Source organism: Gambusia affinis, linkage group LG08 (genome assembly GCF_019740435.1).
Source record: "Gambusia affinis linkage group LG08, SWU_Gaff_1.0, whole genome shotgun sequence".
NCBI lineage: Eukaryota > Metazoa > Chordata > Actinopteri > Cyprinodontiformes > Poeciliidae > Gambusia > Gambusia affinis.
Window position 1 is genome coordinate 20853094 of NC_057875.1, and position 14550 is coordinate 20867643.

Here is a 14550-nt window from a genome sequence, read left to right on the forward strand (position 1 = left end):
TTGTGGAGACGTTCAAGATTTCTTATAAAAAATCTGAAAAGTTGTGAAGAGCTTGAGTCTCACTTTACTCTGAAACTCCAAAAGAAAATCAAGTGCAAGAAATGATCTCCCATTACCAGCTAATTAGTGAACACAGCCCGGTTGGGCTGTGTTAACCTCAGTGTTAATACAGCTCTATTGAAGGTTTGCTAGAGAACATGTCAGTGTTAAAGTGGACGATAAATTTAAAACCCCTGATAATGCAAAACACCCTCAAACACACCATCCTATTGATGACACGTAATGGTGGTAGCATAACGCCGGGGTTAAGCTTGTTTTTTTTTTTTTTGGAAGTTTGTTGAAAACTGAGGCAGAAGTTCCTTTTGCGGCAGGGAGACGAATCCAGACACAAATCCAACTGAGAATCTGTGGCAAAATGGATCAACTGAGATTGATCTGCCAGTCGATTGCATCATGAAACAGCAAAGTCAAAGAAATGTGCTGACACAGCTTTATTCACACCAGATTCACATGGAGTACCCCGCAGATTACGGGACGTCCCGACCACAGAAAAGAGTCTTTAACCAAATTATGGTGCATTGTCCTGAACATCTGATTAATTTTGTCATCTTAAGTCCCATAGCTGTGTCTCATCTCGACAATTAAATTTGGCAATCACAGAGCAAGGAAGCAAGATGGCCAAGAGTTAAAGATCCAGATATGTGACTTAAAAAAAAAAAAACATGTTCTATATATTTCTTGAAACTGTCACTATGTTGTGACAGTATAATATGAGACAAACTGTGAAAAAAAAAATTGAGCTCTTCTGCCTTCTCCTATTGCTCCCAGTGCTAACTAGAAACAACCAATCAGAGCCAGGAGGAGGGTCTTAGTGCTGTCAATCATGTTGCGCACACCGCTGTATTATAATTGAACCTGGAGATATTTGTAACGTAACAGTGAGTTGTTTCTTCACCGTTAACAGATTTAGCAGCGCTTTCACAAGGGTGAATGACAGCGCTAAGACCTTCCTCCTGGCTTTGATTGGTAGCGTCTTTTGTCGGTAGTGCTGCAATTCACAACATGGTGACAGCTTCAACAAATATGCAAAAAACATTTTTTTTTTAAATAAAAAGTTATAAAAGTGAAACTCTATGTGTCTGTGTGTCTTCGTAGGTTTGTGGGTGTCAAAGCACAGTGTGATTCAAGCATCCTAGCAGCTCTTTTCATGGGTCCCATAAAGAGCTTCTCACCTCATATTTAAGGCTATCATAAACATATTTGGCATAATGAGGCATATTGGGCTGTAGGCCACTAAAACGCATAATTTAAACAACATTTTTTTAAATACATGGCATGTATTAAAAAACCCCAAACAAAAACAAAACATGACACATTACTTCCTGTTACTCTCTGGTCTAAAACTGTGACTTGCATACTTCATCTATTTTGTGGGTAAATAGTGCTGTACGCTTCATCCATATCTGCTTTTCTCAAAGTCGCATAGGTTTCTGCTTCTTCACGCGATTCCTTCTGCTGTTTCCTGCTCCTGTAAATACAGAAAAACAAAAAAATAAAAAGTTTTAAAATCTTCATTCTTCACATCCAAAGCTGGCTCTGACAATTCAAGATAGGTAGTCCATTTCTCATTGAAACATATTTCTATTCTCACCGTAGGTAAACACAGATGAAGACAGCGACAAAAACAAGGTTCAGAGCGAAACACACTCCGGTTAGCCAGGGAAGAGCAGAGTGAAACCCTTCGTTTGATTCTGAAAAAGCTAGAAAAAAAAAAAAAAATCAAATTGCAGAAGATTAACTATGAAGGATTTTTTTTTTTTTTTTTTTTTTTTTTTGTACCTACAAACTATAGGGATAAAATGAAGACAAAACGTTTGATTACTCACAGTTCCCCCTGTTGTGCTCTGGGGAGTTTTGAATCAGGATTGCACTTTCCGCCTGACCGAGTTCATTTCTGCTCGTGCACTTAACGGTGGCGTTGTGATATTTAGCTGCAGGCATGGTGAGGGTGCTGCTTACTCTCTGAGCATTGCTAAAACTGGTCACCGAGTAATCTGTGAGGGTTTCCGAAGGCCAAAAGATCGGTGGCAGAGGATTGCCCCAGCTGATGCACACGCAGAACAGCAGCTCCCCTTTAACTGTGCAATGAGAGCTGTTCAGGATTCTGGGTGAGACTGAAGAGAACAGAGAAAGAAGCAGAGAAAGGGGAAAAAATCTACATGTAGTTGCATATCATTAAACTTTGAACAGAACAATTTATAAAGGCTGTAATCTCTTACATTTCACAGTCAAGGTGACAGTCGTCTCAGCAACATTGTGATCGTATGTTGCTACGCATGTGATGTTGGTGTCGTGATGTTCCGCCGTCGGATAAAAACGTAAATAATTTTCACCTCCGTATATCCGACCATATCTGTCTCTATATCTAGATCCAAATCTTACAGGCGGACGCATGTAATGGTAATCGTTGAGGTCATTGTCCATCATTCTAGATTCTCCATCAGCATTTGTCCAATTCCAAAAGAAAAACACTTGACCAGTGCATGGCCTAGGAGCCAAGCAGATCAGTCGTGTCCGGTGTCCTTCCACCATCAAAGAATCCAGAACAGTTGGTTTAGTTGTTAAAGCTGCAAACAACAACAGAAAACAAATTAGCATTTTGCACATTGATTGCATTTTTATTGGAGCAAACTGTAGATAGAGTCAAATGGAAAAAAAAAGAAGGTCAGAGTGAACTAAAGGTCTTAATTGTCCAGGCAACACAACCGGTAAACATTCGATGAGCGGAACAGTAATTACTCACCGGAAACGTGGATCCTTTTAGGGAAAACATACGTCTGATTGCATCCCCATTCAAGTTTGACGCCGTACTTGTATTCTCCAGGTGGAAGCGCAGTTATTGAGAAAGTATCCTTTGTGTCATGATTCACGTCATTCACCACTTTTGTATCAACAACGTTTGAAGGATCTCCTTTAAATAACATCTTCTTGTACGGGACAGTCACTTTGTCTCGTTTAAAAGTCACTTCATGTGGGATCTGAATACAGTCGGTGGACGGCGCTGTAACGTGCTCTGTTACATTGATGTAAAAATCCGAGTCAACCACAGTTTCTAAAGAAGACAGAAAGACAGTATACATTATTAATGTTCTATTAAATGCTTATTATTTATTTAAATAAATTTTATTGAAACTTACCGGGTGTACACTGAAACTGGCAGCTGGTGCTTCTTAGAAGAATCCAGGAAATTACAAAAAAGGTCAAAGCCATTTTCCTGTCTTGGTAAAACTATTTGAAAGTAGTAAAAAAATAAAAATAAAAAACAAAAAAGTAAAATTAATTCTCCAAAAAATTATTCCAGTTTAAAATGTAGACATGCAGCATGTGGATCTAATGCACCGCAATGATCTTGACTATCTCTTAATTTTTGTCTTCTGAAGCTGTATAACTAGGAAGAGAACCAATAGAGCAACAAGTTGCAAAATCCTGGACTGCCGGTTTTTATGAAAAAGGGGAAGGTCTTTCTCTCGAGAAGAAAAAGGCATGTTCTATATAAGTCATTGAAAGGTTTCACTTCCTTTTTAAAAATAAATACCTGCGGAAGAAGGACAATATCTCCAAACATGTAAGAGCTACAATAAAATAGATTTGATCAAAGAAAGTTCATGACATGCTTTAACGGTCCAGTCAAAGTTCAGACCTAAATCAAACTTTGAGCCTGGGGAAAGACTTGAACGTTTTGCTTTGCAGTTATCGCCTCTCCATTCGGCTCGGCTTGAGCCGTTTGTCCAAGGAGGAATGAAGAAATAAAAAAAAATAATAAAAAATCAATCAGCAAAAAAGGCAAAGTAAACAAAGACTTAAACAAAGACCAACATCTCCAAGTTCCAATACATACATGCCACACTTTTCAGATCTTTCCATGTAAAAACAATAAAGGCTGTGAGTCCTTTTTCTTATACTTTGTGTTCACTTATCACATAAACCCTAAAATGAAATTCATTGAGGTTTGTGGTTGCATGTTTAAAGTGGTGTAAATAGCCTGACAGCATCATGGATGAGAAAACTTTAAGAAATGTGCAGACACAGACTTTATTTACAGCAGTAAAATTAACTACAGATTACAGAATAAATATTACACCATGTGTACGTTTCACAATGCCAATGTGAAATGAGATTATGACATGAGGTACTGAGAGGGAAATAAGATCCGATCTGAGAAAAAATAGAACTCAATGTGAACATTTACAGCAGCTCAGCAGTTCTTCACTTATAAAACTATTCATCATAATTAAGGTCTCGATATTTATTCACTTTTGTGTAAAACATGTGAAGTAGCCACCATACTGTTATTTTTAACCATAATTCACTCTATCAATTGACCTGTTGCATTAACTTCATTGTAAGGACACAGTATCTTATTCTCAGGCATATTTTCTTTCACAGTTGAGAGAGAAAAAGTCCATGCATGATATGTTTTATGCAAAATTCATTAGTACATTACTGAATTAAAGCAATAAGCTGAGTCAATATTTATGCGAATGTACAGCAGCAGCGAGCTCACTGGGTGTGAACGAGCTTTAACATCAATCAGTGTCCACTGAGTGTTTCCTTCCAGTTTAAAAGTTGACATTTTTCTAAACAGAGATTGTTATATTTTGACATTTGAATGACGTTTGGGCACTTTTTCTCACTTGACTAAATCTGTCAAAACTAGAGGTGCACACAAAAATGGGTGCTAATATTATTTAGAAGAAAATTAATTACAATGCCCTGCAAAAGCCCTCCTAATGTATGAAGATCGTTGAGAGCCAAAATGGCAACAAGGCACGTGCAGGTGGAGAGTGGGAGGCGGGTAGATTGTGGTGTGTTCAGGGACCTGCGCCGTCCTTTCCACTCGCTCACAGTTTTTATGGTTTTTGAGAGACAAGCTGCCAGCTTATCTGCCAGCACAAATGTATAGCTTTTGATTTATTTAACTGCTCCGCAAACTCACAAATAAAAATTTGACAGCCGGAAAGTGGCTCTGATTCATAATTGCGCTGCTCTGTGAAGTTTTGCTCTTCCACTCACAAACAGGACTTGTTAATATTTCAACAGCAGCTTTCCAGTTGCACGTCTTGATATGTTTGCAGTTGTTCAGTAAGTTTAGACGATGTATTGAACATCCTTCTATGAGGCGATAATATGCATTGTTTTTACTCTTTATTTTCTGAGCAATTTATACATTTATACTTTGTGCGCTTTATGCGCTTGTAACAGAAGTCAAATTTTTACACACAATATTTAACCAATAAATTCTGATCCCGGTAACACAACCCTGCATTTAAACAAACCAGTGCTGCTGCCATGGAGTCAGGCCTGGTGCTACCAAAGAAATTACAAACAGGCTGATTTGAAACATCTCTTGATTTCTTGAAGGCTGTTTGTTTGACAGGATTCCATTTAGGGGCATCAGAGTAACAGGAACTGAATGAAAATGCACATCACACTTTGTAGATTTGAATTAGTTAAACATGTGTCATTTCCTTTTTGTTTCATTTTCTTGGTCTATCGCATACAATCCTTGTAAAACACATAGAAGCCTGGTTGCAACATGTAAATCGAATGAGTGTGGATATTACTGAAAGGCTCTGTAACTGTTGATAGAATATTTATCTGCTGTAAATTTTTGTTCTGCATTTTCTTTTCTCGGCAGCAAAAAGGGCAGCGCTTGCTTCACACTTACGGCTTTGGTTTGGGTTTTGCGGAAATAACGCTGTATTCTTCCTCAACGCCGCCCTTTTTCAGAGACATGTAAATGTCGATCTCTTTGCTCTGTTCCTTCTGCTTGTTATTCCTTCTGCAAATGAGGAAGAATTTGCAAAATGTTAGTTTTAGTTCTGACAAACGGGCGTGGGTTGCTAAAATCAAGCTCTGTTGTCTTACCTTTGACAAATGTGGACAATCAGGGCGGTAATGAAGACCAGGTTGAGAGAGAAACACAGCCCAGCTATCCAGGGAAGAGCTGAATCTATCCCCTTCCTCCTGCCTGGAAGAGCTGGAGGAATCAGTTTGGCCTGGATTTGATCAACGTGTTTAAAGACACAACCACAAATCGCGATTGCAGAGGATACTCACTGTTTGGCTTTGCGCTCTCTTCGGAGTTTCGAATTATAATCGAGGTTTCAGCCAGGCCGCGTTCATTGCTGCTGGTGCATTTTACAGTGGCGCTATGGTATTCCGAAGCAGGCATTGTGAAAGTGCTTCTTACTGTCTGAGCAATCCTCAAGCTGGTCACTGAGAAAGTGGTGAGGTTCTCCAAAGGCCAAGAGATCGGCGGCAGAGGATTGCCCCAACTGACGCACATGCAGACCAGCAGCTCGCCTTTAACCAGGCAGTGGGAGTCATTCGTGATCTTAGGTTTAACTGAGAGAAAGATGCAAAAAACAAAAAGAAAGTTACGTTACTCATGGACAGCAGTGTAATGAGCCATAATGTGTCGGTATGTCAAAACGTCTCACATTTCACGTTCAAAGTGACAGTTGCTTCCGTGAGGTCGTTGTCGTATTCGGCCACACATGTGATGTTGGTGTTGTGATGATGTGCTGTGGGATTAATGCGCAAAGTATCTTTGTATCCATAGAACCACTGATCAAGTATCCCGTAGCGATAGTCGCTGAGTACCGCAGATTGTCCGTCGGCCTTCGTCCATTTCCAGCAAACTCGGAGTCTTTGTGAGCACGGCTTGGCAACGCCGCAGATCAGCTCAGAGCGTTCCTCCTCCGTCAAAAGAGGAACCAAGACAGTCGGCTTAGTTGCTAATGCTGAAAACGTGAGCACATTTAGTGTGATGCAACAAGTGCGATGGTTGTTTTATTCAACAATTTATTCAACAAAAAGTCGTTAAAAAATACATATTTGTAATTGTAAGACTCTAAAGTTTAAAGCATTATCACTATGCGGACAAACCCTCCCCGCCCCCCTGCTGGGTTACATTTATTAAATTTTTTTCAGTTTAAATGTGCAGTTTATAGCTCTGGGAGAAGAGGGGAGCTTCAACAAAAGAGCGGGTCAAAAATGGTGACAATGTCACAATTCTTCAGAAGCTGCCATTTGAATTATACTGACTTCACTGAACATCTTTGACAGTATATAACAAGAAAGAGTAAGTTAATTTGTCATTGCATTAGTTTTGTCTTCAGTTTAGATTAGATCTTTTGCCCAGAGGCAAAATTAACAGCTAGTATAAGCAAAGTCAAGACCAAAATGGTCTTCCACTGTCCTAAACTATCTCCAATCTCAACCGCACCATTGCTCTCAATGAAAGGCTACTTTATGAATCTTTATGTAGTCATCACAGCTCAATTTGGTAGTTTTTTACCCTGAATTCTGTAAAACACGAGACACAGGGACTACCGATGAAAACTATTTTGCTGGCCAGCTTTGGCAAATGTACATTTTGTTCATCTGCTTATAATAAATGATGATTCTTCACACAGGAAGTGGAGGTGGGATGTGGTGCTATGGCAAGCCGTTTTAACATAAATTCGGTTTTGCCGCCCTTACATTCCAGATATCTCAAATTGTATAATGACTAGACGTTTTAGCGATTTAAGATATCTCTAATTATATTTTGACTAGTCAAAATACCTATTTGAGATATCTCTAATTACATTCTGACTAGTCGAAATGACGTCAGATTTACCATTCAGTTGTATGGAGACTTCAATTCGAGATATCTACAATGAATTACTGACTATCTGAAATACACATTTCAGATATCTACAATTAAATTACGACTAGTCATAAAGTAAATTCAAGATATCTCAATTTTAGTTTTGACTAGTCATAATTCTAATTAAAGATATCTCAAATTACACCATAATTCAAGATATCTTAAATGTATTTTTGGATAGGAGAAATGTAGTTTTGACTAGTGAAAACTAAATTATAGATATCTTAAATGCAAATAACGACTAGACAAAATTAAATTTAAGATATCTTGAATTGTAATTTTGACTAGTCAAAATTCCTTTTAAGATATCTCTAAATGAATTTGAGATATCTTGAATTATTCAGCTTTTCCATTTAAGATATCTTAAATTGACATTCTGACTAGTCAAAATGACATTACTGATATCTTGAATTAGCATTCTGTCTAGTCAAAACGTCACAGATTTACGTAACATTTTGGCGGATACTAGCCTTCGGCTACTTGATTATGCTATTCAGTGGTCCACAGTGTCAGATCAGTCCAGCTCAAATGTTCGTGTTTTTAACAATATTCAGCGCTGCAACTCGTGCTTGACATGAATTAAGAAATACATGTTGCAGAGAATAATTTATTCTTTGCAACAAGAAGACTTTTTCGACGTCAAGTGCAGAGAAGTCAAGGTAAGTGGATGTTCAGTTATCGGTTCATATAACTGTAGCTTTCCAAGCCACGTTAACCGTGCTAGTGGAATAATTAAATATTTATTGGGAAAATTTAAGTAGCCTATTTAGTTAGCACTGGAGTTGCCATCCGCCCTATAAAATATGGAATTGTCTACAAGATACGGAATAGTCCGGTATTTTGGCAAATAAATTTTACGTCCCGAAGCGATATGGAAAGCGATTTGTAGTGTATATGATTTGTTCCTATCTCGCACCAGCAGCGGGCGAGAGGCGGGGTACACCTGGACAGGTAGCCAGTCCATCGCAGTCTGTTCATTAGGATAAATGAAATTATTGGCTTTCATATTTTTATTTCACAATTTTCATAATCTACATGAGAAGCCACAATGGGCGTTTCTTCTTGAAACTTATGAAAGGTGGCATCCCCAGTTACACACTCCATGTTATAGAATATTAGTTAGCATCTATGATGGATCAATGGTGTGATTCTGTTGTGTTCATTGCAGCTCGGCTGGGAGGCTGCCAAGCCCTGTATGGAAGACAAATATTTTCTTGCTTTCTGGCCCTAAAATTGATGTCCTCCCTTCTCCCTCAGATGTACAAAGACTGAAGGACCATGGATTAGGTGGGCATATATTTTCAAAAAATACATTATTTCATACACCTGCATAATGTGACAGAAGGAGGTACTTTTGCTTTTAACATGGGTTTAATTCACCACTTCATGATAATTTTACTCTTTCACCAGTCATCTGGCGGGCTGATGAGTTTAAACTTAAATGGCTTTGTGTTCTTTGTTATTGTGTTTAACATTGCTTTGTCACTGTTGATTATTCAGGCCTGTGCATGAGGGGACAGAAACCAGAAGCTCCAAAATTAACCTGAATTGGAGCTTGTCTGAACTGAACAACTTTGTGTGTCAAAGCTACCCACACATCAGCCTAAATCTGGTTGGCTTTGAACTGGCAAGAGCTGGAAAAGGACGAAAGGTAAAAAAAAAAATTACAAGTGAATTCTGTAAGGGAGCTGAAGGAAAAGGTTGGCAAAAGCAGATCCGTCACACGTATGATTGTTTTTTACACAAAAATAATTTTATGTAGTGTGGTACATCCAAAGTAATATCTTCCACTATAATTTGAAATGTCTTGGCCATGTCTAGGAAACCTGTCAACCTCAGCAATGTCCAGGAGTTTGTTTGCAGAACCCTCAACTGCACCAGAAGTACAGGACGTCTCTCCAGAGGTTGAGAGAGTACCAACAGACAACATTTGGAGGAAGAGCAGGTCCTTAATTTCAAAAACAATATATGCATTTTTGTTTTATAACTTATTTCTGATGTTGACTTTAACAATCTCTGTGCTGTACACTTCTAGATTGGCGATCTCTGCGGTCCCAGCAAGACGAAGAGTATGAAGAGTCGTTTTTAGCAGACCAAGAAAATGTGAGTTAACATTTTAGTTATCATCATTTGTTGTCGTTGCTACTCACATTTTAGTTTAGCTTTAGTTCTCATGTTTTAGGCAATTGAAAGAACCATCAAGTGACCGACTTATCACCACTGTCCAAGAACAAGTAATCATAGTTTGAGTGTAAAGGCAGACTTTTTAAATGACTAGTGACACCAAAAACTGTTAAATTACTAGAAAAGTCTCTTTCCTGGAATGTTGCTTTGTTAAGCTGCCATAACAAATTGTCTGTCTTTTACCAGTGAATATACAGTATATTGGGTAATTTGTTGCATAAATGCATACTTTTACATACTATTTACAATGATCATGCTTAGTCATGGTTTGTCTTCAAAATGTTTTGATTTATATTTACTTACAAGAAATGCAATGTCATCACCAATATAACAAGATTGAGGAGGAACAAGGACAGACATTTGACACATTTTCTTCCATGTCTTTAAGAGTACACACTGGATACTTTATTACAAAGGTCATAATTTCAACATTTTGTCTTTCAGAAGGAGAATTGCAGTCCCATTACCCTTGGAATGATACTGGAATTTGCTTCTGGAGCATCCACGGTACCTCCACTGGGCTTTCCCCATCGTCCACAAATTGAATTCCTCCATGAGGTTAACAGAGTCTTCCCAGAAGCAAATACTTGCCTGATAGTACTCTGCCTTCCTGTACACCCAGACTATGAGTCTTTCACAAAGTACATGACAGACGGGGTGCTGCAGGGACCTACCTTTGGTGTTGCATAATCAGCTAATAACTGTAATAAGCATTTCTTTTAAAATAGAGTTGGAATGTTTTGAAAAGTTAAGTATTTTAAAGCAAGTTATAGTAAAGGTAATGTAATGGCCGAAATATTGGAATGTAAATACAATATTGGCTTCTCTTGTTTTTTTGCAAAGAATAGGAGTCTTTTTAACCACTTTTTGGTTTCACAATTTAAAGGTGTACGTTTAAGCCACACTGCAAATCAAAAGGTCTATTCTGGTAATGAACACTGCTCAATTGCTCTCCAGAATGTGTAATTAATTTGTCATATCTTTAAACACCTTAACATTTATAATTAAATCTGAAAGGTTACCTACTCATGTCAATTCCGAGTTTTATTTGTAGTAATTGTATCTTTAGAACAATGCATTTGATCAAATGTTCTGTGACATGTACTTAAATCAATAAAGCATTTGCAGTTTCTGCACAACAGACCTGGTATTTCTCCTTCAGATCTGAAATATGATTGACTGCAAGATTAAATGACTGAGGTCGGTGCCAACTGAGCCTGGTCCGAGGTGGTTCTACAACTACACTAGGAACCTCTTCAGCAACAGTGGTTGGTAGTGGCCAAAGGCCATGCTGTTGCAGAGTCTCTGATTAGCTGGAAGTTTCACCAAACACGTTGTTAGTTGCTGTGCTGTTTGCCAACATCCGTTCAGTGCAGATTTCTGTTGGTGTTTTATTGTTTTCTGTATGCAAGGAATGGTGGTTCCACGCCTTTCTGAATTGTTCCAGTCGGCTTTGACTCTCAGGAAGAAAAACTATGTGAAGAGAAAGTTTGTGCACATCATTGCTGGGATCCAAGAGGGCTGAATCTTTAAGATTATAAAATGTGCTATAAAATGGTTCCAGAACATGTAAAACCACATCCCTCCAAAGACGCTCAACTCTGATTATGGATGGATTCCCCAGTTAGATGACTCCGACGTTCATCACCAGTGCCACATTCTCTCCACTATGGTCTGACCTCACTCTAGAAGGTAAACCATAGAGGCCTGTTGCCTTGAGAAAATGAAATAGCACTGTTGAGGTGTGATTGTCTGTGCTGCAGTTCAAGTAGGTAACTAAGCGAGAACATCCATTGATGCCACCATGTACCACAAAGCCCCACCTTGGGCCAAAAGAAAGTCGATCTGCTCTTTTATAATATGAATAACTGGTCTACCTCGACCACCTAAAATAGAATCATATTTTAGGTGGTCTTAGCATAATGTTTACTTTATACATCTGTTTTTTTCTGTTTGTCTATATCTGTCTATCCTCTGCAGGTGTCCCTGTATCTCCTAAAGGTGACACTATGCATTTCACACTGTGTATAAATTTATTTTGATATACATAATTTCCTGTTACAAATGCATGAACACAAAGCTTAAAACTTTTATAGACGCTGGAAAGCAACTTAAAGTGTGAATCAGACATGAACCGGGGTGCGCTTTTATTTTCAGAGGAGCTAAAGGATGGGTGTAGTGTGTAGTATGTCAAAATCAAGAGCTGGCTGGCTTTACTATAATTTCCGAAAAGGCAGATAGCTTTACCACAGTATAAAAACTACATCTGGTTATTACTTGAACTGGCCCGGGCTGCGGAATATTAATATCAATACAATAAAATCGCGCTCTCCGCATATCCCATACTGAAGAGCTCTTTCTATATTGTGGCATTTTCTTACAATTTTGTCCAAAACTGCCAGCGCCATTGAATTTGTTCAGGCAATTGTTTGGACAGCTCAGTACAGCCAAAGAGGGGCTTACACGCAATCTCTTAATTCAGATATCTAAAATTGTAATTCTGACTAGTCATAATTACGTTCGAGATATCTTAAATTATAATTACGGATGTGTGACCCTTCTAATGACGAATCCGATGACGTCATATGAGATATCTTGAAAGGAATTTTGACTAGTCAAAATGAAATTGAAGATATCTTGAATTATTATTCTTCCTAGTCAGAATGTAAATACAGATATCTTAAATTACCATTCCGGATAGTCAAAATGTAGTTTTGTCTAGTCAAAATGCAATTTTAGATATCTAGAATGTAATTACGGATAGTCAGACGAAACCGAATTTATGTGAAAACGGCTTGCCATAGTGGTGCACCCTTGATGACCTTCCTTTATGAACTTTGTTAGCTTTAACTGATAACTAAATTGCAGGATTAAACAAATGAAAAATTGTAACAAACAAATTTTTATAAGCAAGCCAGTTTATGGTCAGTAAACTCACAGCCAAACTCAAAGTGATAAATCAGCCACAATCTACACCAATACAGACTTTTTTCTTTTCTATTTTTTTTTTTTTTAGAAAAAAACCCACAAATAAACAAACAAACAAAAAAACCCCAAAAAACCGCTACCACCAATAAACATTTAGCAACAATAAAATCTCTTACTTACGTAAAACAGAGACGTGGACTCTCTCTGGGAAAGTGTAAGTTTGATTACACCCCCATTCCAGTTTGAAGCCATAATCATATTCTCCACATGGAAGATTTTTTATACTGAACGAATCTTCTTTGTTAGAATCTGCATCGTAGACAACTTTTTTATCAATGACATTTGACGGATCGCCCTGAAATAACATCTTTTGGTACCGGGCTGCCACTCTGCCTCGTGGAAATGTCACCCTGTGTGGGATTACAACGCAGTCGATAGACTCCACTCTGATGTGCTCCGTTACGTTGACTGTAAACTTTGTCTCATCAACAGCTTCTGGGGAGAACGGAGAAGATAATTGCTGTTTATATGAAATGCAGAAGATTTCTACTTAATGCTGCAGACATTTACAGCACAGGTTCAAACCTGGGATGCAATTAATTTGACAGCCGCTGGGTCCGAAGAAAACACAGAATATCACGAAGTGGAGTGAAGTCATTTTGCTCGTGTTGATTTGCCTGTAGAAAAACGAAAGAAGAAATAGTCTTGTCTCAAAACCAACAGTTTCCTATGAAATTATGTAATTTTTAAAGTCACATTTTTAGGCAGACATTTTATTCATCTAATGCATCTCTTTCACCTCTATAAAAATGACTTCTCATTGCTCGTTGCCGTCCTCTGAAGGAGTCTGGGGTTTCATTTCAGGGAAGGATGGTGAACTTGCTCAACGGTCAACACTTTCTGAACGGGGAAGTTGCATCGGAGCACGCGAGTCCTATAAAAATATTTATGTCAAAAGAGGAAGCAAGCCAGAGCAGTTTTCTTTCAAAATATGCCACAAATGTTGAATATGGTCTAAATGTATTCCATGTACTGCAGCAGAAGCCATCAATATGATGAATTTAGTTATTGTACTAATATTAATAGTAAGCAATATTAACAATGTCCAACAAAACGATGCAGTTTGAACCAGTTGAATTCAGGTTTCAATAGATTTAAGTTGATTTTAGTCTCAATAAGCCTCAATCTTCACAGTTGGGTCTATTCCTGATTTTGGTTGAAATTTTTAGAGCTTTAAGAAATGGTGTTTTTTTTTACTATCTTGTTTGTTCTGACCTGCTGTCATGTAATTAGAGTGTTTTGACAAATCACTTTACTCTAATGCTGTTTTTACCGACCACTGGATCGCTGTTGTCTGCAGGTGATTCTGAGCAAAACTGTCCTGCTATCTTGGAATAGTCACAGTCAGAATGTGACATGATGATGTTTCTTTTCTGCATGAAGTGCTTGCAGTTTGTCCTAAAAATCAGAGTTTGAAGCGGTCGACTCGTTCATTTCTGAACTCGCAGCTCAAACTCCTTGGTAGGAAACAACTTTGTAAAGTCTAAAACTCTCCAAATTGTTACAGTTTGGATGAGGGCGATTCAGAACGCCCCTGTTAAAATGTGAGCATTCACATTTCCAACAAGAATGACCAATATTAAGTATTCAACACTTTAACATTTTTTTCAGTAAATGCATGTCTGAGGAGGCTGTTGACAAAAAAAAAAAAAAAAAAAAAA

At 38.1% G+C, this 14550-nt stretch overlaps 1 protein-coding gene and 1 long non-coding RNA gene across 4 annotated transcripts; one reads left to right on the top strand and one right to left on the bottom strand.

Annotated features, from left to right (window-relative positions):
- Positions 1 to 380: 380 nt before the first annotated feature.
- On the bottom strand, positions 381 to 13715 carry LOC122835250. Of its 3 annotated transcripts, none has more exons than XM_044124133.1 (13): positions 13629 to 13715; positions 13415 to 13506; positions 13010 to 13324; positions 6504 to 6806; positions 6121 to 6408; positions 5929 to 6031; positions 5729 to 5842; positions 3198 to 3288; positions 2804 to 3112; positions 2280 to 2627; positions 1887 to 2174; positions 1652 to 1760; positions 381 to 1528 (listed from the first exon to the last, which is right to left on the bottom strand). In XM_044124133.1, the coding sequence occupies exons 2-8, from the start codon at positions 13485 to 13487 to the stop codon at positions 3261 to 3263; spliced, it is 1224 nt and encodes a 407-aa protein (XP_043980068.1). In that variant the 5' UTR covers positions 13488 to 13506; positions 13629 to 13715; the 3' UTR covers positions 381 to 1528; positions 1652 to 1760; positions 1887 to 2174; positions 2280 to 2627; positions 2804 to 3112; positions 3198 to 3260. The 3 variants fall into 3 exon arrangements, with proteins under 3 accessions (XP_043980068.1, XP_043980066.1, XP_043980069.1); XM_044124131.1 differs by having other exon boundaries at positions 5929 to 6040; XM_044124134.1 differs by lacking the exons at positions 381 to 1528; positions 1652 to 1760; positions 1887 to 2174; ... (1 more) ...; positions 2804 to 3112; positions 3198 to 3288 and having other exon boundaries at positions 4077 to 5842; positions 5929 to 6040.
- On the top strand, positions 8029 to 9799 carry LOC122835251. The gene is made up of 5 exons (XR_006371291.1): positions 8029 to 8376; positions 8975 to 9004; positions 9218 to 9368; positions 9539 to 9662; positions 9753 to 9799. It is a non-coding gene; the product is annotated as an uncharacterized LOC122835251 (long non-coding RNA).
- Positions 13716 to 14550: the final 835 nt, after the last annotated feature.